Source organism: Hyaena hyaena, unplaced genomic scaffold, assembly GCF_003009895.1.
Source record: "Hyaena hyaena isolate Hyena2069 unplaced genomic scaffold, ASM300989v1 scaffold_871, whole genome shotgun sequence".
NCBI lineage: Eukaryota > Metazoa > Chordata > Mammalia > Carnivora > Hyaenidae > Hyaena > Hyaena hyaena.
The window spans coordinates 52850-75216 of NW_024081500.1; the positions used below are offsets into that span (position 1 = coordinate 52850).

The following is a 22367-nucleotide window of genomic DNA, read 5'->3' on the forward strand; positions in this document are numbered from 1 at the left end:
TAATTTTTTTAAAAATGTTTTTTATTTATTTCTAGGAGAGAGAGAGAGAGAGAGAGCGAGCGAGAGAGCATGAGCAGGGGAGGGTCAGAGAGAGAGGGAGTCACAGACTGAAACAGGCTCCAGGCTCTGAGCTGGCAGTCAGCACAGAGCCCGACGCGGGGCTCGAACCCACGAACCGCGAGATCATGACCTAAGCGAAAGTCAGACGCTTAACCGACTAAGCCACCCAGGCGCCCCTAAATTAGCATAAAAATCTTAAGGCAATTTATCTAAACAGTGTTTTATAAGCATTTCAGCAAGCACATTATTCCATGGAACCTAGGTGTACACGAGGAAAAGGAATGTAATAAATTAGCATGAAGAGGGGCACCTGGGTGGCTCAGTCAGTTAAGTGTCTGACTTCCGCTCAGATCATGATCTCGCAGTTCATGGGTTCGAGCCCCACATCGGGCTCTGTGCTGACAGCCAGCTCAGAGCCTGGAGCCTGCTTCAGATTCTGCACCTCCCTCTCTCTCTGACCCTCCCCTGCTCACACTGTCTCTCTCTCACACACACACAAATAAACATTTTAAAAAATAAAAAAAATAAATTAGCATGAAGAAAATCTTGTCTTTCCCAACCAAGAAATCAGGAGTTTCAAGAATAAATATTCAGTATATTTTTTTTTAATTTTTAATGTTTTATTTATTCTGATAGAGAGAGAGAGAGAGACAGCGTGAACAGGGGAGGGTCAGAGAGAGAGGGAGACACAGAATCTGAAGCAGGTTCCAGGCTCTGAGCTGTCAGCACAGAGCCGGACACGGGACTCGAACCCACGAACCGTGAGATCATGACCTGAGCCGAAGTCAGACGCTTAACTGACTAAGCCACCCAGGTGCCCCATATTCAGTGTATTATTAAAGAGTATCCATTTTTTGGTGGTTGACTACTGACACCTTTTAAGCCTCACCATCACTTCCGCCCACCTGGGCAAGCTGAGAGAAAAGCCTTGGTGCTCCTTCCTTTGGTGGCAGCTGGACATTCAAATGAAAGGCGGCACCCTCCCTTCCAGCTCCACCCAGTAGCCACCTAAAACACAACAAACCACTCACCATTCCCCATTCCCTCAAGCCATTTGTTGACCAGCTTGGAAGTCCCGTGCTCTCCCCAGAAATCTTAATTACATATATTCTTGTAACACTTTTAGTGCATGGCACCACCAGTCTCAATATCCAAACCCAACATTGGTTAGTTCCATCTGTTCCAGTGGACAGCCACAAGTGAAAACAAAAAATGTGTTGGAGGATGAATATGTGAAATTTCTAGTTTATCAAATTTTCCTATTGGATACTGTTCATCTTAAACTATTCCTTGAGTGCTCCAAGATCAAAATGATTATTTTTAGCTGTAATTCTGAAATTATTTTATTTCTGAATTTTCCATGTGTACTATGTTCCAAATGTTTTCATGTTATTTAAATCATGGTGCAAAGAATGGGTTCCATTTGGGCACAAAACACATGAAGAAATAAAATCATATGGTGCAGATTTATGAATGGGGGGCAGGTTTTAGGGGATCAGAGTCTTGAACTTGCACCGCTGTGGCATTTCATTATAACTACATAAATATCCTGGGGCAGAGTATGGAGAGAATAACTGAAGTACAATGTGTAAGTATATAATCCTCAAACTGTCTGTTTTTTAATTCCATCATGGAAAGAAATTATTATAGGTCCCTTCAACCTTGAGAGCCTAATGGTGGCTTGTTAGTATGTGTTACCAAGTACTCTACAGAGATGGGATAAAACTGTGTTGGAAAAAGAACACAACCCCTTCAGGGTTATGGGGGAAAATAACTTAAACTTTATTGATGAAAACATGAGACTTGTGATACATTCTGAAAAAAGAAACAGTAGCAAAATGTAATGGCAGGAGTTTAGTATTAATCATGCACTTACTGTTCTGGTTCTTTGGATTCAACTCATAACTGCTCCTTTCATTTTCCAAGAAAAGGGAATGGCATTAATGATCCATCAATTTGTCACTGATAGTACAGAAGAACTATTACTATCTTCCCCTGCATGGTTTCTACCACATAATCAGTCCTGACTAAACCAACTATCCCTATCTTCTCACAAAAAGGCCAGTCCCTGTAACTCAGCTAGAGAAGGGTCTACCTAAAGAAGATTGCCCTGAACATAACAAGCATGACGACTTTTAGGGTGGTTTTGCAAATTCACACAAAACTGAATCTGATAACTCCGTGTCCTTGTTGTTCCAGAGAACACGGATATGAATGAGTCACACCCAATGAAGCAGGCTCCTTTATTTTATGATTCCTCCTCAGAGACGGTCAGGTAAGGCCTGTAAGGATGGCTTAAGATCAACAGATTTCAGTCTTGAGGGTAAAACTCAGAAATACGAGGCTTTAATGAAGCCTTTTGAAGAAAAGTCAGATAAATATACACAGAAAATCATGAGCTACTTCCACTCATGTCCTTATTCCCATGATACAGGTAACAATTTTTGACATAATTAATATGCAGTGTGGAACATTTCAGGTTAATCTCTGAGAACTAAAGACTTAGTTATTCCAGTTGCATCTAGTTCTTCCTGGATTCTTGCATTTGTGGTCCTGCCTGTAAATTGGTCAAAATATTTATCAAATTTGTAAGGATTTGCAAGGAATCTCCCCAGTATGAATTTGTTGGTGAATCCTGAGGACACACAGTTTCTTAAAGGTATTTCCAAATTCAGCATATTTGGTATAGTTTTCCCTGCATAAATTCTCTCATTCCTCCAAAGGCATGATCATTTAATGAAAACTTGATGACATTCTTTACATTTGTAAGGTGGCTCTCCAATATAAATCCTCTGATGTTTCACAGTTTTGACTTTAGGGCAAAAGCCTTAGCACGCACAGTTTTGTGTGGTTTCTCTGAAAATTATATATTCTGATCTCATTGTAAGACATGGAAAATGGCTCTGCCACAAACATTTACATGGTTTCCCTTCAACATGGACTATATTGTAAAATACTTGGAACTCAAGCTAAGAACTTTGCCACACTCATTACATTTATAAGGTGTTACCCTGGTATGTTCCCCAACTTTTGATCTTTGGGTAAAATCCTTGCCACACACATTACATCTGTGTGGTTTCTCTCCAGGATACTTAGTCATAGTGAAGAGAACTAATTTAAAACTTTCCCACATTCGTTGCATTTCTAAGTATGAACTATTTGGTGAACCCTGGGTTTAAGGCAATACCTAAAAGCATTGCCACATTCAGTACATTTGTAAGGTTCTCTCTAGTATGGATTATCTGATGACTGGTGAGGTGTGAACCTCGAGTAAAGGCTTTGCCACACTCATGGCATTTGTAGAGTTTCTCTCCAGAATGAATTCTTCAGTGAATCCTGAGGTCAGACCATTGTCTAAAAGCCTTTCCACATTCAATACATTTGTATGGCTTTTCTCCAGTATGAATTTTCTCATGAAGTCTAAGGTGTGAACCCCTGTTAAAAGCTCTGCCACACTCATTACATTTGTAAGGTCTCTCGCCTGTATGGATTACCTGATGTTTACTTAGGCTTGCATGGACACTGAAGGATTTGCCACACTCCCTACATTTGTAAGGTCTCTCGCCTGTATGGATTCTCCAGTGATTTACAAGGTGTGAATTTTGACTGAAGAACTTGCCACACTCGTTGCACTTGTAACCTTTCTCTCCAGCATGGATTCTCCAATGACTTGTGAGGTGTGAATTTTGATTGAAGACCTTGCCACATACATCACATTTATATGGTTTCTCTCCAATATGGATTACTTGAGGTGTACTGAGGCGTGAGCCTTGAGTAAAGGCTTTGCCATATTCATTACATTTGAAAGATTTCTCTCTGGCATGAATCCCTTGGTGAATCCTGATGTCAGACCATTGACGAAAGGTCTTGCCACATTCAACACATGCGTATGGCTTCTCTCCAGTATGATTTCTCCCACGATGCCCAAGGTGTGAATGCTTGGTAAAGGCCTTGCCACATTCATTACATTGGTAAGGTTTCTTTCCAGTATGGGTTGCCTGATGATGTTAGGCTGGACTGCACACTAAAGGCTCTACCACAGTCACTCCACTTGTAAGGTTTCTCTCCAGTATGGATTCTCTGATGAACTGCTAGTGTGAATTCTTACCGAAGACCTTCCCACATATATCACATTTATATGGTTTCTTTCCAGTATGGATTATCTGATGTTTAGTCAAGTGTGAGCCCTGAGTAAAGGCTTTGCCACACACATGGCATTTGAAAGGTTTCTCTCCAGCATGAATTCGTTGGTGAATCCTGAGGTCAGACCATTGTCTGAAGGCCTTGCCACATTCAATACATTTGTATGGCTTCTCTCCAGTATGAACTCTGTCCTGATCCCTAAGGTGTGAATGCTTGATAAAAGCCTTGTCACATTCATTACGTTTATAAGGTTTTTCTCCAGTATGCATTACCTGATGGTTTATTAGGCTTGAATGCACGATAAAGGCTTTACCACACACATTACATTTGTATGGTTTCTCTCCAGTATGACTTTTCTGATGGTCAACTATGCTTGAACTTTGAATAAAAGCTTTACCACACTCATCACATTTGTGTGGTTTCTCTCCAGTATGAATTCTGTGATGTTTTACCAGTTTGGAACTTTGGCAGAAAGCCTAGCCACATCCATTACACTGGTAAGGCCTCTCTCCAGTATGGATTAACCAATGGTTCGTCAGGCTTGAACATACACTAAAGGCTTTGCCACACTCATTACATCTGTAGGGTTTCTCTCCAGTGTGTATTCTCTGGTGATTAGCAAGGTGTGAATTTTTACTAAAGGCTCTGCCACACTCATTACATTTGTAAGGTTTCTCTTCAGTACGGATTCCCTGATGACTTGCAAGATTTGAATTTTGACTGAAGAGCTTCCCACATGTCACATTTATATGGTGTCTCTCCTGTATGAATTCTGATGTCTAGTGAGGTGTGAGCCCTGATTAAAGGTTTTGCCGCAGTCATGACATTTGTAAGGCTTTTTTCCCCATGTGATTTTTCATCTGTGTCAGTGTTGAAGGGTGAATAAAATCATTCCCATGTTCATTAGAGATATTGGTTTGGACACTAGGAGACATTTCTTGAAGTGGTGAAACTGAGGAACCAGTGTTAACACACGTATCAACTTGATTACATGCATACATTTTTCCTTCAGTATGAAACGTGTCCCATTTATCCTGAAAGCTGAATCCAAGCCTATTGACAACAGCCTTGTTTCCTGCCTCCATTGTACCATGTTGATCTCTTCTATCAGGGAGACTGTATTTATGGGTCACAGGCACGTCTTTGTAATTTATTTCATCATCTCTCCATGGCCACTCAAAGTCATGCATACTTTTCCGGATTTCCCCGAAGTAAAAATCTTTGATTTCATGACCTTCGTGCCTTTCCAACATCACTGCCTGGAATACTTCTCCTGTATTACTGTTCTCCTTTGGTTGTAATTTCTTGATCACATGTGTAGGAGAAACATCTACAAAATATAAAGAGCCAGAGGTATCCTGTTAATTACAGTTTGCAAACAAATGTTACATATGGAAAGTATAACATTACCACAAAAGTAATACTTGTACTGAACACAGTTATAAAACTTTTCCATGATCTTCAGAATTTTAGGAATACCTAAAGTAACAGGATTTTTTTTTACTAAAGAGTGTTCATCTGTAATACAAATTAGGATAGTCTAGTTTAAACACTCAATGACAGAAACACTCATGCTATACAAAATTATGTTAGCTCTCAAAGAAAGGATATTTTTCTTTCTTTTTAAATTCCAGTATAGTTAACATACAGTGTTCTATTAGTTTCAGGGGTATAATAAAGAGATTCAACAATTCCGTATAACACCCAGTGCTCATCAGGACAAGTGTGCTCCTTAATCTTCATCACCTCTTTAACCTTCACCCCACCCACCTCCCCTCTAGTACCATCAGTTTGTTCTCTGTAGTTAGCAGTCTGTTTCTTGGGGCCTATGGGTGGCTCAATTGGTTAAGTGTCTGGCTTCAGCTCAGGTCATGATCTCATGGTTTGTGAGTTCGAGCCCTGCATCAAGCTCTGCACTGACAGTGTAGAGTGTGCCTGGGATTCTCTCTCTCCCTCTTTCTGTCCCACTTGGTCTCTTTTTCTCTCTCTCTTAAACTTAAAAAAAAAAGTGTTTCTTGGTTTTTCCTTTTTTTCCCTTTGCTTATTTGCGTTGTTTCTTAATATCCACATATGAGTGAAATCATATGGTTGTCTTTCTCTGACAGACTTAGATCACTGAGCATTATACTCTCTAGCTCCATCCATGTGGTTGTAAATGGCAAGATTTCATTCTTTTATGGCTGAATAATATGCCATGGTGTGTATTCTTTATCTGTTCATCTAGCTGTACACCTGGGCTGCTGCCATAATTTGGCTATTGTAAATAATGCTATTGACATAGAGGTACGTGTATCCCTTTGAATTAGTGCTTTTGTAATGTTTGGGTAAATAGTAGTGTGATTATGAGATTGTAGGATTGTTTTTTTTTAATGTTTATTCATTTTTGAGAGACAGAGCATGAGCAGGGGAGGGATAGAGGGAGAGGGATATAAAGCATCTGAAGCAAGCTTCAGGCTCTGAGTTATCAGCGCAGAGTAGTCTGAGATGGGCTCAGACCCACACACCATGAGATCATGACCTGAGCCAAAGTCGGATACTCCACTGACTGAGCCACCCAAGTGCCCCAGGCAGCTCTATTTTTAACTTTCTGAGGAATCTCCATATTTTTTTTCCACAGGAGCTGTACCATTTTGCATTCCCACAAACAGTGCAAGAGCGTTCCTTTCTCTCCACATCCTTGCTCACATTTGTTCTAAGATACAGTACTTTTCCACCATGACCCCAAAGCACATACTGATTGGCAGTAAATACATTTCTCATAACTGATAAGAAGAAGTATTATAATTTTCTATATACTTCATATAAATAAATGCTGAAGGTCAGATAGTATATTACAATAGTAAGTAATCCAAACCAAGCATATCTGATGGATAATCTAAAAAAATGAGAGTCCAGAATTGCAAAACAAATATAGCACTTATAAATGAAGAATTGCATTTTACAATATTAACAAGTGGTGCATGCCAGTTCTATTGTGTAAAACATGATGAATGATCATCATTGTAAATCACAATAAAAAATAATAAGTAAAATATTCTAGAGGCACCTGAATGGTATCACCCCAGAACAGGTGCACGTGATACAGGATCCTTTAAGTCAGGGAGCTTTCATCCCAGCTGAGTGCCTAGGAAGTGCACAAGACTGTGGAGCCAGGCAGGCAGACTGCCCACACTACTCTGAGGGCAGCTTGAATAGCATGGTTTGAGACATCCAGTGTGGGTAGGAGAGAACTGGGTGTCGCCATTCCCCGCCCCCATTATCAACACAATGAAGTTTCAGGGACAGGACAATGGCCTCCAGTGGAGGCAGGACCCGCTTACACCAAACCCAACCCCTCCACGCCTGATAACTGCTTTTCTACCAGAGTGAGACTGACACTCGCCAAACCAGACGGACCATCCTGGAGACCAGCACAGCCACTGATCCCAGGCACCAACAGACAATTATCCTGTGGTTTTGTACGTAGTCTGGTTTGTTTTAAATTTTATTATTATTATTTTTTCTTCTTTTTTCCCTTCTTTTTACTTTTTACTTTTACTTTGATTTTTTTCCTTCCCTTTGGAATCAGGCTCATAGTTTCTGATTTTTTGGTCAATTCTTATTTTTTATATATTTACATATACATGTATTTATGTGTGTGTACACACTTTTTTCCTTTCTGTTCTAGGTGTTCATTTGTTTAATTAGACACTTTTATTCTAGTCTTTTTATACCTTTTCTGTATCTCTTTCTTCTTTATTTTCCTCTCACTCTCTCTCTGTCTCTCTGTCTCTCTCTCTCTCTCTCTGGATTAAGCCGATAGTTTCTTTGATTCTCTGCCTGGTCTTTTTTTTTTTTTTTTTTTTTTAGCCCCTTTCATTTCTCTCTTTGTACGAGATAAATTTCACACACTTTTTTTCCTTTTTTCCTGGGTTACTTCAACAAACAAATCAAAGCACACCTGATGGAAGGTCCAAACAATCCACCACTACAAAAAGTGGGATAGAACAGCCAAAGATGCAACAACAGGGTAGATGCAACACACCCCAAAAACACTTCCTGAAGTGCCAGGTCCTGGACAGTGTATGACAAGCTATTAAAACATGTAAAAGACAGAAAGTGAGCCAAAATGATGAAATGGAAGAATTCTCCTCAAAAGAAATTCCAGGAAGAAATGATACAGAATTGCTCAAAATGAATATAAACAATCTATCTGAACAAGAATTTAGAAAATAGTGATAAGACTAATAAATGGGCTTGAAAAAAGCATAGAAGTCAGCAGAGAATCTATTGCTGCCTAGACCCCAAAGAACTAAGAAATAGTCATGATGAATTAAGATATTCTGTAAATGAGGTGCAAAATAAACTAAACGCAGTGACAGCAAGGATGGAAGAAGCAGAAGAGAGGATAGGTGAAATAGAAGATAAAATTATGGAAAATGACAAAGCTGAAAAAAAGAGGGCAAAGAAATTACAAGACCATGAGGGAAGAATTAGAGACCTAAGTGATTCAATACAATGAAATAATATCCATATCACAGGAGTTCCAGGAGAGAGAAAGGAGCAGAAGGGTTATTTCAACAAATTATAGCTGAGAACTTCCCTAATCTGGATGAAGAAAACAGACATCCAAGTCCAGGAGGCACAGAGAACTCCCTTCAAAATAAAAAACAGGTCAACAGCATAACATACAATAGTGAAACTGGCAAAATACAAAGATAAAGAGAGAATTCTGAAAGCAGCTAGGGACAAACGGGCCTTAACCTACAAAAGTAGTCACAGAGGGTAGTAGCAAACCTGTCCACTGGAACCTAGCAGGCCAGAAGGTAGTGGCAGGAAATACTCAATATGCTGAATAGGAAAAAAAATGCAGCCAAGAATGCATTATCCAGCAAGGCTGTGATTCTGAATAGAAGGAGGGATAAGGGCTTTCCAAGACAAACAAAAACTAAAGAAGTTATGACCACTAAACCAGCCCTTCAGGAGACCCTAAGGGGGACTCTGTGAGTGGAAAGCAGCAAAAACTACAAAGAACCAGAGATATCATCACATGCATGAATGACACTAAATCTGTACCTTTCAATAATCTGAAATGTAAATGCACTAAATGCCCTAATCAAAAGACACAGAGTATGAGAATGGATTAAAAAACCGAGACCCATCTGTATGCTGCCTACTAGAGGCTCAATTTAGACCTGAGGAGACCTGCAGATTGGAAGTGAGGGAATGGAGAACCATCCATCACACTACTGGATGTCAAAAGAAAAGACTGTAACAAGAGATGAAGAAGGGCATTATATCATCATTAAGGGATCTATCCATCAAGAAGAGTTAACAATTGTAAATGTTTATGCCATCAATGTGGCAGCACCCAAATATATAAAACAATCATAAACATAAATAAATGTATAGATAATAATGCTGTGATTGTAGGGGACTTCAATATTCCACTTGCAGCAATGGACAGATCATCTAGGCAGTAAATCAATAGGGAAACAATGGCTCTGAATGACACATTGGACCAGATGGACTTAACAGCTATATTTAGAACTTTTCATCCCAAAGCAGCAGAATATACATTATTCTTGAGAGCACATGGAACATTCTCCAAAATAGAGCACATAGCTTTAGGTCACAAAACAATTTTCAACAAGTACAAAACAGTCCTCGACAAATATAAACAGACTGAGATCATATGCATATTTTCAGATGACAACACTATGAAACTTGAAATTAACCACAAGAAAAAATTTGGAAAGCCCACAAATACATGGAGGTTAAAGAACATCCTACTAAAGAATGAACGAGTCAACCAGGAAATTGAAGAAATTTAAAAATATATGGAAGCAAATGAAAAGGAAGGCAGGACAGTCCAGATCCATTGGGATGCAGCAAAGGTTGTCCTTAAGAGGAAAATATATTGCAATACAGGCCTATCTCAAAAAGCAAGTAAGGTCCTAAATACAGAACCTAATGTCACACCTAAAGGAACTAGAAAGCGGCAAAGCCAGCCCAAAGCCAGCAGAAGAAATAAAAAAGATTAGAACAGAAATAAATAATACAGGGGCGCCTGGGTGGCTTAGTCGGTTAAGCGTCCGACTTTCGCTTAGGTCATGATCTCGCGGTTCGTGGGTTCGAGCCCCGCGTCGGGCTCTGTGCTGACTGCCAGCTCAGAGCCTGGAGCTTGTTTCAGTCTGTGACTCCCTCTCTCTCTGACCCTCCCCTGCTCACGCTGTCTCTCTCTCTCTCTCTCTCTCATAGAAATAAATAAAAAAAATATTAAAAAAAAAAAAAAGAAAGAAATAATACAGAATGAAAAAAAAAAAGAAGTACACATTAGTAATCTAAGAGCCGGTTTTTTGAAAAATAAACAAAATTGATAAAAATAATAGTAATAATAAAAAAACTGATAAACTCCTAGCCAAACTTCTCAAAAAAAAAAAAAAATAGGAGGACCCAACTAGATAAAATCATGAATGTAAGAGGAGAGATCACAATACCACACAAATACAATTACTAGAGAACACTATGAAAAATTATATGCCAAGAAGCTGGAGAATCTGGAAGAAATGGACAAATTCCTAGACACTCACATACTACCAAAACTCGAAAGAAATAAATAGAAAATTTGAGCAGACCAGAACAAGTGAAGAAATTGAATCTGTTATCGAAATCTCCCAACAGATAAGAGTCCTGGGCCAGATGGCTTCCTGGGGGAACTCTACCAGACATTTAGAGCAGAGTTAATGCCTATTCTTCTCAAGCTGTTCTAAAAAATAGAAATGGAAGGAAAGCTTCCAGACTCATGCTATGAAGCCAACATTACCTTGATTCCCAAACCAGACAGAGACCTCACAAAAAAGGAGAATTACTGGCCAATATCCCTGATGAACATGGATGTAAAAATTCTCAGCAAGATACAGGCAAATCAAATTCAACGGTACATTAAAAGATCTGATACCATGACCAAGTGGGATTCACTCCTGGGCTGCAAGGCTGGTTCAATATTCTCAAATAAATCAACATGATACATTACATTAATAGAAGAAAGGATAAGAACCGTATGATTCCCTCAAAAGATGCAGAAAAAGCATTTGACAAAATATAGTATCCTTTCTTAAAAAAAAAAAACCCTCAAGAAAGTCAGGATAGAAGGAACATACCTTAACATCATAAAAATCAAAACAGCTAATATCCTCAGTTGGGAAAAACCAAGAGCTTTCCTGAGATCAGGAACACGACAGGGATGTCCACTCTCATCACTGTTGTTTAACATAGTGTTGGAAGTCCTAGCCTCAGCAATTAGACAATAAAATGAAATAAAAGGCATCCAAATTGGCAAAGAAGATTTCAAACATTTACTTTTCAGAAATGACATGATACTCTACATGGAAAACTCAAAAAACTCCAAGAAACTGCTGTACTGATACATGAATTCAGCTAAGACGCAGGATATAAAATCAGTGTATAAAAATCAGTTGCATTTCTATACACCAATAATGAAGTACCAGAAAGAGAACTCAAGGAACCTATCCTATTTACAATTACACCAAAAACCATAAAATGCCTAGGAATAAACCTAACCAAACAGATATAAGATCTGATGATGAAAACTATAGAAACTCACGATAGAAATTGAAGAAGACACAAAGAAATGGAAAAATATTCCATGCTCATGGATTGGAAGAACAAACATTGTTAAAATGTCAATACTACCCAAAGCAATCTACAAATTCAAGGCAATTCAAATCAAAATCACACTAGTATTCTTCACAGAGCTAGAATAAAGTATCCTAAAATTTGTATAGAACCAAAAAAGACCCCCAATAGCCAAAGTATTGTTGAAAAGGAAAATCAAAGCCGGAGGCATCATAATCCCAGACTTCAGCTTTTATTACAAAGCTGTAATCATCAAGACAGTATGGTACTGGCACAAAAACAGACACATAGACCAATGGAGTAAAACAGAGATCCTAAAAATGGACCTACAAATATATGGCCAACTAACCTTCGACAAAGCAAGAAAGAGAATCCAATGGAAAAAAGACAGTCTCTTTAGCAAATGGTGCTGGGAAAACTGGACAGCAACATGCAGAAGAATGAAACCGGACCACTTTCTTACACCACACACAAAAATAAATTCAAAATGGATGAAAGACCTAAATGTGAGACAGAAAACCATCAAAATCCTAAAGGAAAACAGGCAGCAACCTCTTTGACCTTGGCTGCAGCAACTTCTTACTTGATATTTCTCTGAACACAAAGGAAATAAAAAGAATGTGAATCACTGGGATCTCATCAAGATAAAAAGTTTCTGCACAACAAAGGAAACAATCAACAAAAACTAAAAGGCAACCAACAGAATGGGAGAAGATATTTGCAAATAACATATAGGACAAAGGGTTAATATCCAAAATCTCTAAAAAACTCACCAAACTCCACATACAAAAAATAATCCAGTGAAGAAATGGGCAGAAGACATGAATAGACACTTTTCCAAAGAAGACATCCAGATGGCAGACACATGAAAAGATGCTCAACATGGCTCATCACCAGGAAAATACAAATCCAAACCACACTGAGTTACCACCTCACATTAGTAAGAATGGCTAAAATTAACAACTCAGGAAACAACAGTTGCTGGAGAGGATGTGGAGAAAGGGGAACCCACCTTCACCGTTCATGGGAATGCAAACCGGTGCAGCCACTCTGGAAAACAGGGTGGAGGTTGCTCACAAAATTAAAAATAGAACTACCCTATGACCCAGCAATATCACTACTGGGAATTTATCCAAATGATACAAGAGTGCTGATTCATAGGGGCACATGTACCCCAATATTTACAGAAGCACCTTCAACAACAGGCACATTATGGAAAAAGCCTAAATGTCCATCAACTGATGAATTGATTAAGAAGAAGTGGTATGTATATGCAAAAGAATACTCCTTAGCAATGAAAAAGAATGAAATCTTGTCATTTGCAACAATGTGGATGGAACTGGAGGGTATTATGCTCAGTGAAATTAGTCAGTTAGAGAAAGACAGATATATGATTTCAGTCATATCCAGAATTTGAGAAACTCAACAGAAAGGGGAAGGGAAGGAAAAATAAGCTACAGAGAGGGAGGCAAAACATAAGAAACTCTTAAATACAAAGATCAAACTGAAGACTGATGGGGGTGGGAGGTTGGGGAGAGTGGAGGAGGTGGGTGATGGACATTGAGGAGGGCACTTGTTTTGAGGAGCACTGGGTGTTGTATGTAAGTGATGAATCACAACAATCTATTCCTGAAGACAGGACTACACTGTATGTTAACTTGACAATTAAAACAAAACATAAAATTTCTAATAGAAAACAGAGAAAAAGCTTCATGACATTACTTTCAGCAATAATTTATCAGATAAACCACTTAAGTACAGGCAACAAGAGTACAATCAGATAGGTAGGGAGGCAAGATGGCAGAGAAGTAGGGGGCTCCATACATTTCACTTGCCCCCAACTCTCACACAGAGAAGGCCTGAAGCCATAGGAACATTTACAGAATCCAGGAGTTTGGGAGGAAAAGGAGACAGAGTCCCCTGAGAAAACCTTATAGCGTGAGTGCGAACTGGGGAAGATAAAATCGGGCCAGGACCAGAGACACGGGGTGGGGGTGGGGGGATCCCACTCTGCGGGGAGCCGCAGTGAGTCTAGGGGGAAAGAGAGTGGCCAAAACTGCTCAAGACACTGTCCCTGTCGCTAGAGAAGAGAAAAACCTCCGCTCGGGACACAGAGGGATCCAGTTTCCTGCTCTCCAGCTAGCCCTAGGCGGGACACTCATCCCAGGGGACCCCCAGAAAAACTGCTCCTCACTCGCCAGTCCGACCTGGAGTAGACGGGAGCAGCGGCTTCCGGCTCAATCCCTGGGGGAAGGCGAGAGGCTTGAAACTGCTCTGAGGGGCTCACCTGGGAGTTTATATTTCGGGCAATTTCAATGGGGCGTGGGGACAGAGATCTGGAAACGAGGCCTGGCCTGGGATACAGAGCACGGCCCACCTTGGCTACGCCACCGGCACAGGGAGATTACACACTCAAAAGAGTGAGTTGCAATGCTTGGTTCAAGAAGGGACTGGGGCGCCGCCACTCTTCTCCCCACAACCGCCAAGGCAGGACTCCGAGGGTCGCACTGGACCAAACCACGCCCACCCCTGCTAGAGAGCTGCCCTCCTCCTTTTTTTTTTTTTTTTTTTTTTTTACCGGAGCCGGGGCTAGACCAATTCTGGTCACTGGCTTGCTTAAACAGTCACATTTAATCCATTCTCTAGATGTAAATTCTACACCTACCTACTTTTTCATCTCTTTCTCTCTGGAGTAATCAGACTATATAGTTTCTCTGGAGAGCATCATCATGATTTCTTTCGCCTCTTCTCCAACCATATTCCACTCTTTTGCTCTTTGAAAAAAGCCTCTGATTCCTTCTGCCTGCTCATTTCATTTCCAATTTTGCTTCATCCCCACCCTGTCATTTCTCTCTTTCTCTATGCTCTTCCACCAACACTGCACACACCCAGCTATTTACTTGTAGCTGGGAAATCTGGTTATATGCTTTAGACTGTGCTTTGTCTATTGGGTTTCTTCTTTTTTTCCTTTTTATGTATTTTTATTTCTTATTATTTGCCTTCCCTCCTTCCTCTTTTTTCTTTTGCGTTATCCCTTTTGGTTTGCGTGTTTGTTGGATTTGTCTGTGCGTTTGTGTGCCTTTGTTCCCTGTGTGTCTGTCTGTCCTCTTTTCCAGAGCTACCTCAAGAAACAAGACAAAGTACACATGGTGGAGAGTCCCAAATATCACTATGAGAGGAAAATAAAATAACCAAGGTCTCAACAAGAGAGACCAAGAAATACCATTCAAAGAAAACTTTCTGAATGAACAGGCACTGGACAGTCAAAGAGCCTTCTTTGGTACAGCAGCACTCACAGATGCAGAGTGAGTAACAAGCTTTTAAAACTAACGAGAGAGAAAGCTAACCAAAATGACGAAATGAAAGAGCTCTCCTCCAAAGAAATTCCAGGAAGAACTGACAGTTAAAGAACTGCTGAAAACAGATATATGCAAAATAACTGAACAAGATTTTAGAACAATAGTCATAAAATTAATCGCTGGGCTTGAAAAAGGCATGGAGGACATCAGAGAAACTATTGCTACAAAGACTATGGAGCCTAAAAATAGTTGTGATGAATTAAAAAATGCTATAAATGAGATGCAAAATAAAATGGAGGCGTCCAATGCACGGATTGAAGAGGCAGAAAGGAGAATAAGTGATTTAGAAGACACCATTATAGAAAAAGAGGAAGCTGAGAAAAAGAGACATAAACTGATCCAGGAACACAAAAGGACAGTTCGAGAACTCAGCGATACAGTCAAATGGAATAATTGCCGTATCATAGGAATTCCATAATAGGAAGAGAGAGGGAAAGGCGCTGAAGGAGTCCTGGAAAAAATTATAGCAGAGAACTTCCCCAATCTGGGAAGGAAACAGACGTTGAAATCCAAAAGGCACAGAGAACTCCCCTCAGACGTAACTTGAATTGATCTTCTGCACAACATAACATAGTGAAACTGGCAAAATATAAGGACAAAGAGAGAATTCTGAAAGCAGTTAGGAATAAAAGGGCCCTAACATACAAAGGGAAACTTATCAGAGTGGTGACAGACCTATCTACTGAAACTTGGCAGCCAGAAAGGAATGGCAGGAGATCTTCAATGTGATGAACAGAAAAAATATACAGCCAAGAATCCTCTATCCAGCAAGCCTGTCATTCAGAATAGAAGGAGAGAACAAAGTCTTTCCAAATAAAAATTGAAAGAATTCGTTGCCACTAAACCAGCCCTAGACGAAAACCTGAGGGGGACTCTCTGAGGTAAATGTTTAAGGAACACAAGATACCAGAGACATCACAACAAGCATAAATCCCATAAATGACATGATGACTCTAAACTCATAGTTTTCAATAACACTGAATGTAAATGGACTAAATGCCCCAATCAAAAGAGAAAGGATAGCAGAATGGATAAAAAAACAAAATCTATCTATTTGCTGTCTACAAGAAACTCATTTTAGACTGGAGGACACCTTCAGGTTGAAAGTAAGGGGATGGAGAAATATCATGCTACTGGAAGTAAAAAAAAAAAAAAAAAGCTGGAGTAGATATACTTTTATCAGACAAACTGGACTTTAAATTAAAGACAATAACAAGGGATGCAGAAGGGCATTATATAATAATTACAGCATCTATCCATCAGGAAGAATTGACAATTATAAATGTCTATGCACCGAATATGGGAGCACTTAAATACATGAAACAATTAAACACAAACAGAAACACTCTTATCGATAAGACCGTGCTAATAGCAGGGGACTTTAATACTCCACTTACAGCAATGGACAGATCAACCAGCCAGAAAATCACTAAAGACACAATGGACTTAAATGACATGTTGGACCAGATGGATCTGACAGATATATTTAGAACTCTACATCCTGAGGTCATGGAATTCACTTTCTTCTCAAGTGTGCATGGCACATTCTCCAAGATAGATCACATACTGGGACATAAAGCAACCCTCAATAAATATAAAAGAATTGAGATCATACCAAGCACATTTTCAGATCACAATGCTATGAAACTTGAAATCAATCACAGGAAGAAGTCTGGAAAACCTCCAAAAATATGGAGGTTAAAGAACACCCTACTAAAAAGTGAATGAGCCAATCAGGCAATTAGAGCAGAAATTTAAAAATATATGGAAACAAATGAAAATGAAAATACAACAATCCAAACTCTATGGGATGTGGCAAAGGCAGTCCTAAGAGGAAAGTACATTGCACTCCAGGTCTACTTCAAGAAATTAGAAAAAGCACAAGTGCAAAATCTAACAGCGCGCTTAAAGGAACTAGAGGGAGAGCAACAAGAGCACCCCAAACCCGGGAGAAGAGAAATAATAAAAATCAGGGCAGAAATAAACAATACAGAAACCAAAGAAACAGTTGAACAGATCAATGAGACCAAGAGTTGGCTTTTTGAAAAAATAAACAAAATTGACAAACCTCTAGCCAGGCCTCTCAAAAAGAAAAGAGAGAGCACTCAAATAGACAAAATCATGAATGAAAATGGACTGATTACAACCAACCCCTCAGAAATACAAGCAATTATCAGGGTATACTATGAAAAACTATATGCCAAGAAACTGGACAACTTAGAAAAATGGACAAATTCCTAAACACATACTCACTACCAAAATTCATACGGGAAGAGATAGAAAACCTGGACAGACAAATAACAAGTGAGGAAATCGAATCAGTTATCAAAAATCTCCCAACAAATAAGAGCCCTGGGCCAAACAGCTTCTCTGGGGAATTCTACCAGACATTTAAAACAGAATTAATACCCATTCTTCTCAAGCTACTCCAAAAAAACAGAAATCGAAGGAAAACTTCCGGACTCATTTTATGAAGCCAGCATCACTTTGATTTCCAAGCCAGACAGAGACCCAGCAAAAACGGAGAACTACAGGCCAATACCCTTGATGAATAGAGATGCAAAAATCCTCAACAAGATACTTGCAAATCAATTTCAACAGCACATAAAAAGAATTCTCCACCAAGATAAAGTGGGATTCATTCCTGGGTTACAGGCCTGGTTCAATATTCGCAAATGAATCAATGTGATACATCAAATCAACAAAAGAAAAGATAAAAACCATATGATCCTGTCAATAGATGCAGAAAAAGCATTTGACAAAATACAGTATCCCTTAATAAAGACCCTCGAGAAAGTTGATATAAAAGGAACTTACTTAAACATCATAAAAGCCATCTATGAGAATCCCTTAGTTAACATCATCCTCAATGGGGGAAAAACTGAGAGCTTTCCCCCGAGATCAGGAACACGACAGGGATGTCCACTCTCACCACTGTTGTTTAACAAACTGCTGGAAGTCTTAGCATCAGCCATCAGACAACATAGGAAATAAAAAGCATCAGAATTGGCAATGAAGAAGTCAAACTCTCACTTTTCGCAGACGACATGATACTCTACATCAAAAATCCGACAGACTCCACCAGAAGCCTACTAGAGCTGATTCATTAATTTAGCAAAGTTGCAGGATACAAAATCAACTCAAAGATATCACATGCATTTTTATACACTAACAATGAAGCAACAGAAAGAGAAATCAAGAAACTGATTCCATTCACAATTGCACAAAAAACCATAAAATACCTCGGAATAAACCTAACCAAGGATACAAGAGATCTGTGTGATGAAAACTATAGAAAACTTATGAAGGAAACTGAAGAAGACACAAAGAAATGGAAAAACATTCCATTCTCATGGATTAGAAGAATAAATATAGTTAAAATGTCATTACTACCCAAAGTAATCTACACATTCAATGCAATTCCAATCAAAATTGCACCAGCATACTTCTCAAAACTAGAACAAACTATCCTAAAACTTGTATGGAACCACAAAAGACCCCAAATAGCCAAACTAATATTGAAGAAGAAAACCAAAACGGGAGGCATAACCATCCCAGACTTTAGCCTCTACTACAAAACTGTCATCATCAAGACAGTATGGTACTGGCACAAAAACAGATACATAGACCAATGGAATAGAACTGAGAACCAGAGCTGGGCCCAAAGGTATACAGCCAACTAATCTTTGACAAAGCAGGAAAGAACATCCAATGGAAAAAAGACAGCCTCTTTAACAGATGGTGCTGGGAGAACTGGACAGCAACATGGAGAAGAATGAAACTAGATCATTTTCTCACACCATACACAAAAATAAACTCAAAATGGATAAAGGACCTGAACGTGAGACAGGAAACTATCAACACCCTAGAGGAGAAAGCAGGAAACAACCTCCTTGACCTCCACCGCAGCAACTTCTTACTTGACACATCCCCAAAAGCAAGGGAATCAAGAGCAAAAATAAACTGTTGGGACCTCATCAAGATTAAAAGCTTCTGCACAGCCAAGGAAACAACCCAGAAAATTAATAGGCAACCAACGGAATGGGAAAAGATAGTTGCAAATGACATATCAGATAAAGGGTTAATATCCAGAATCTATAAGGAACTCACCAAACTACACGCCCGAAAAACAAACAACCCAGTGAAGAAATGGGCAGAAGACATGAACAGACACTTCTCCAAAGAGGACATCCAGATGGCCAACAGACACATGAAACGATGCTCAGCATCCCTCCTCATCAGGGAAATACAAATCAAAACCACACTGAGATACCACCTCACGCCAGTCAGAGTGGCTAAAATGAGCAAATCAGAGAACTCTAGATGCTGGCGAGGATGTGGAGAAACGGGCACCCTCCTACACTGTTGGTGGGAATGTAAACTGGTGCGGCCCCTCTGGAAAACAGTGTGGAGATTCCTCAAAAAATTAATGATAGAACTCCCCTAGGACCCAGCAATAGCACTGCTAAAAATTTACCCAAGGGATACAGGAGTGCTGAAGCATAAGGGCACATGTACCCCAATGTATGTAGCAGTACTCTCAACAATAGCCAAAACATGGAAAGAGCCTAAGTGTCCATCAACGGACGAATGGATCAAGAAGATATGGTTTATCTATACCATGGAATACTACATGGCAATGAGAAACAATGAAATCTGGCCATGTGTAGCAACATGGATGGACCTTGAGGGTGTTATCTTGAGCAAAATCGGTCAGGCAGAGAAGGACAGCTACCATATGTTTGCACATATAGGAGGATTAGGAGGAACTTAACGGAGGACCGTGGGGGAGATGGAGGGGGGAAATGGGATAGAGGGAGGGAGGCAAACCATGAGCGACTCTTGAATGTTGAGAACAAACTGAGGACTGATGGGTATGGGGGGGAGGGGAAGGAGGATGATGGGCATGGAGGAGGGCACTTGTGGGGATGAACACTGGGTGTTACATGGAAATCAACTTGACGATAAACTATTTAAAAAAAAAAAAAAGAATTACAAAGCCATAGGATGCTCATACCCAAGTCTGGGTAAACAAGATTAGGCAAATAAGGAGAGAGAGTTTGGGGCAAAGGCTCGAATACAAAGTTATATGAGGTAAGCAAGATTAGGTATTCAGGGCAAAAATGCCCCCAATTTAGTACTATAGAAGAAAACTGCTTTCATAGGAAGGAAGGACCAAATTAGGTAATTAGGTAAATAGGGATATAGTCCTTAGTGGGACAAAGTTGTCCAGAGTGGAGCAAATTAGCAAAAGAAAGGTGCCTTGATGACCCTGAGGTTGCATGCTCTATCTGTGTTATCCCCTATGCTGGCTAAGATAAACAGACACTGCATCTCCTGTCTGCTGGTAACGTCCATCTGCCCAGCGCCAGGATTTTGTTTTATACTGACCCAAACCCTAACTCCGTGTATCTTCAAAACCCCCTTTCCCTCACGCCCATGAGTTAACATTCACAGATTTAGTGTCTCTTTGTGCAGCAGTGCCTCACCATGTTTGTAAGCCTTCTGATCCTAATAAAATTGGATCAAGACCCTTAATCATGGCTCTTGTCTTCTCCAGGACATTAGCCATCTCTCACATTTTAATCCTGTGACCCACTTTCTTGCTAGACAAGAAAGAACTCTAGACCCAGAGTCTATAACAAACAGGAAGAAGAAATGGAACATCAACCAAGAATATGACTTTACCTGAGAAAATGTCATTCCCATCTCTTTCATGTTTCTTTCTCCTCCTCTGGGCCTCTTCCTCAGGCAACATGGGTCTTTCTTAGAAGCCCACCTAAAAAGTTGAAAATATGCTGTTTAAAGCTTAGAATGATCATACCCCATCCTGTGCCACAACCACACAAACAGGGAAGTCCTCATCATGTGGGAGAGACAGCCCTCTCTGCCCACGGCCACGGAGGGGCTAACGGACAGTAAACACCTCCACGGACACCAACAAGGGAGTTTTCCCTCCCTTTTCTTCAGATCACTTTCCCTTCCTGGTGAAGTGCTCACACACACTGCAGCAGTGAGGACCTCAGCTACACTGACCCTCCCTTCAAATCACAGACCTACCCTGATCAAACCCCATGCAGAGCAGAAACCCACTCGCCCTCAGCCCAGATTTCAGTCTTCAGTCATAAGGACCCAGGACTTGGTACTTAACTCTGGATACAGATCAGAAATACCTGGGGCACTTCAAATATTCAGGCTGCCTCTGACAACTATCTGGAGGGGAATCTATCAGGGGGCGGGGCACAAAAGATGTATCTGCAAAATGCCTGAGCAATCTAATCTGAAGCTAGGACTGGGCACCATCCAGAAGAGGTAAGGTCAACATACCTCCCACCTTTTTCTAGCTTTACTGAAGTATAATTGACCCAAAAAAAATTACGTATATTTAGACGTACAATGTGATCATCCGAAATATGTATACTCTGTGAAATAATTATCAAAATCAACTTACATTCATCACCTCACAATTACTATTTTGTGTGCATGTGTGTGGTGAGAACACTTAAGATTTACTCTCTCGGCAAATTTCAAGTATATAATACATTAGGATGAACTATTAGTCATTGTGCTTCACATTAGATACCCAGAACTTACTCATTTTATAAATGGAAGCTTGTACCCTCTGACCAACATCTCCACCATGTTCCCCACCTCCTAGTCCCTGGTTCTACTCTATGGCGCTCTAGGAGTATGACATTTTTTTTTCTTTTACAAATAGTTATTGTCAAATTAGTTTCCACATAACACCCAGTGCTCATCCCCACAAGTGCCCTCCTCCATGCCCATCCCTCCCTCCCCTCCACATCCATCAGTCCTCAGTTTTTGTCAGCATTCAACAGTCTCTCATGGTTTGCCTCTCTCCCTTTTCCCCACCATTTCCCCCCTTCTTCTCCCCCTTGTTCCTCAGTTAAGTTCCTCCTAATCCTCCTATACGTGCAAACATATGATATTTGTCCTTCTCTGCCTGACTTATTTCGCTCAAGATAACACCCTCAAGGTCCATCCATGTTGCTACACATGGCCAGATTTCACTGTTTCTCATTGCCATGTAGTATTCTATGGGATAAATAAACCACATCTTCTTGATCCATTCGTCCGTTGATGGACACTTAGGCTCTTTCCATGTTTTAGCTATTGTGGAGAGTGCTGCTATGAACACTGGGGTAC

The 22367-nt window shown here is 40.0% G+C and overlaps 1 protein-coding gene across 1 annotated transcript; it reads right to left on the minus strand.

The window, feature by feature from the left end:
* Positions 1-1916: 1916 nt before the first annotated feature.
* LOC120222343 (zinc finger protein 347-like) lies at positions 1917-20958 on the minus strand. The gene is given in 5 exon segments (XM_039220146.1): positions 1917-4065; positions 4067-4154; positions 4157-4941; positions 5026-5533; positions 20889-20958. Coding segments are annotated over 5 exon segments (2301 nt in total). The 3' UTR covers positions 1917-3215.
* Between the last annotated feature and the right edge of the window lie 1409 nt (positions 20959-22367).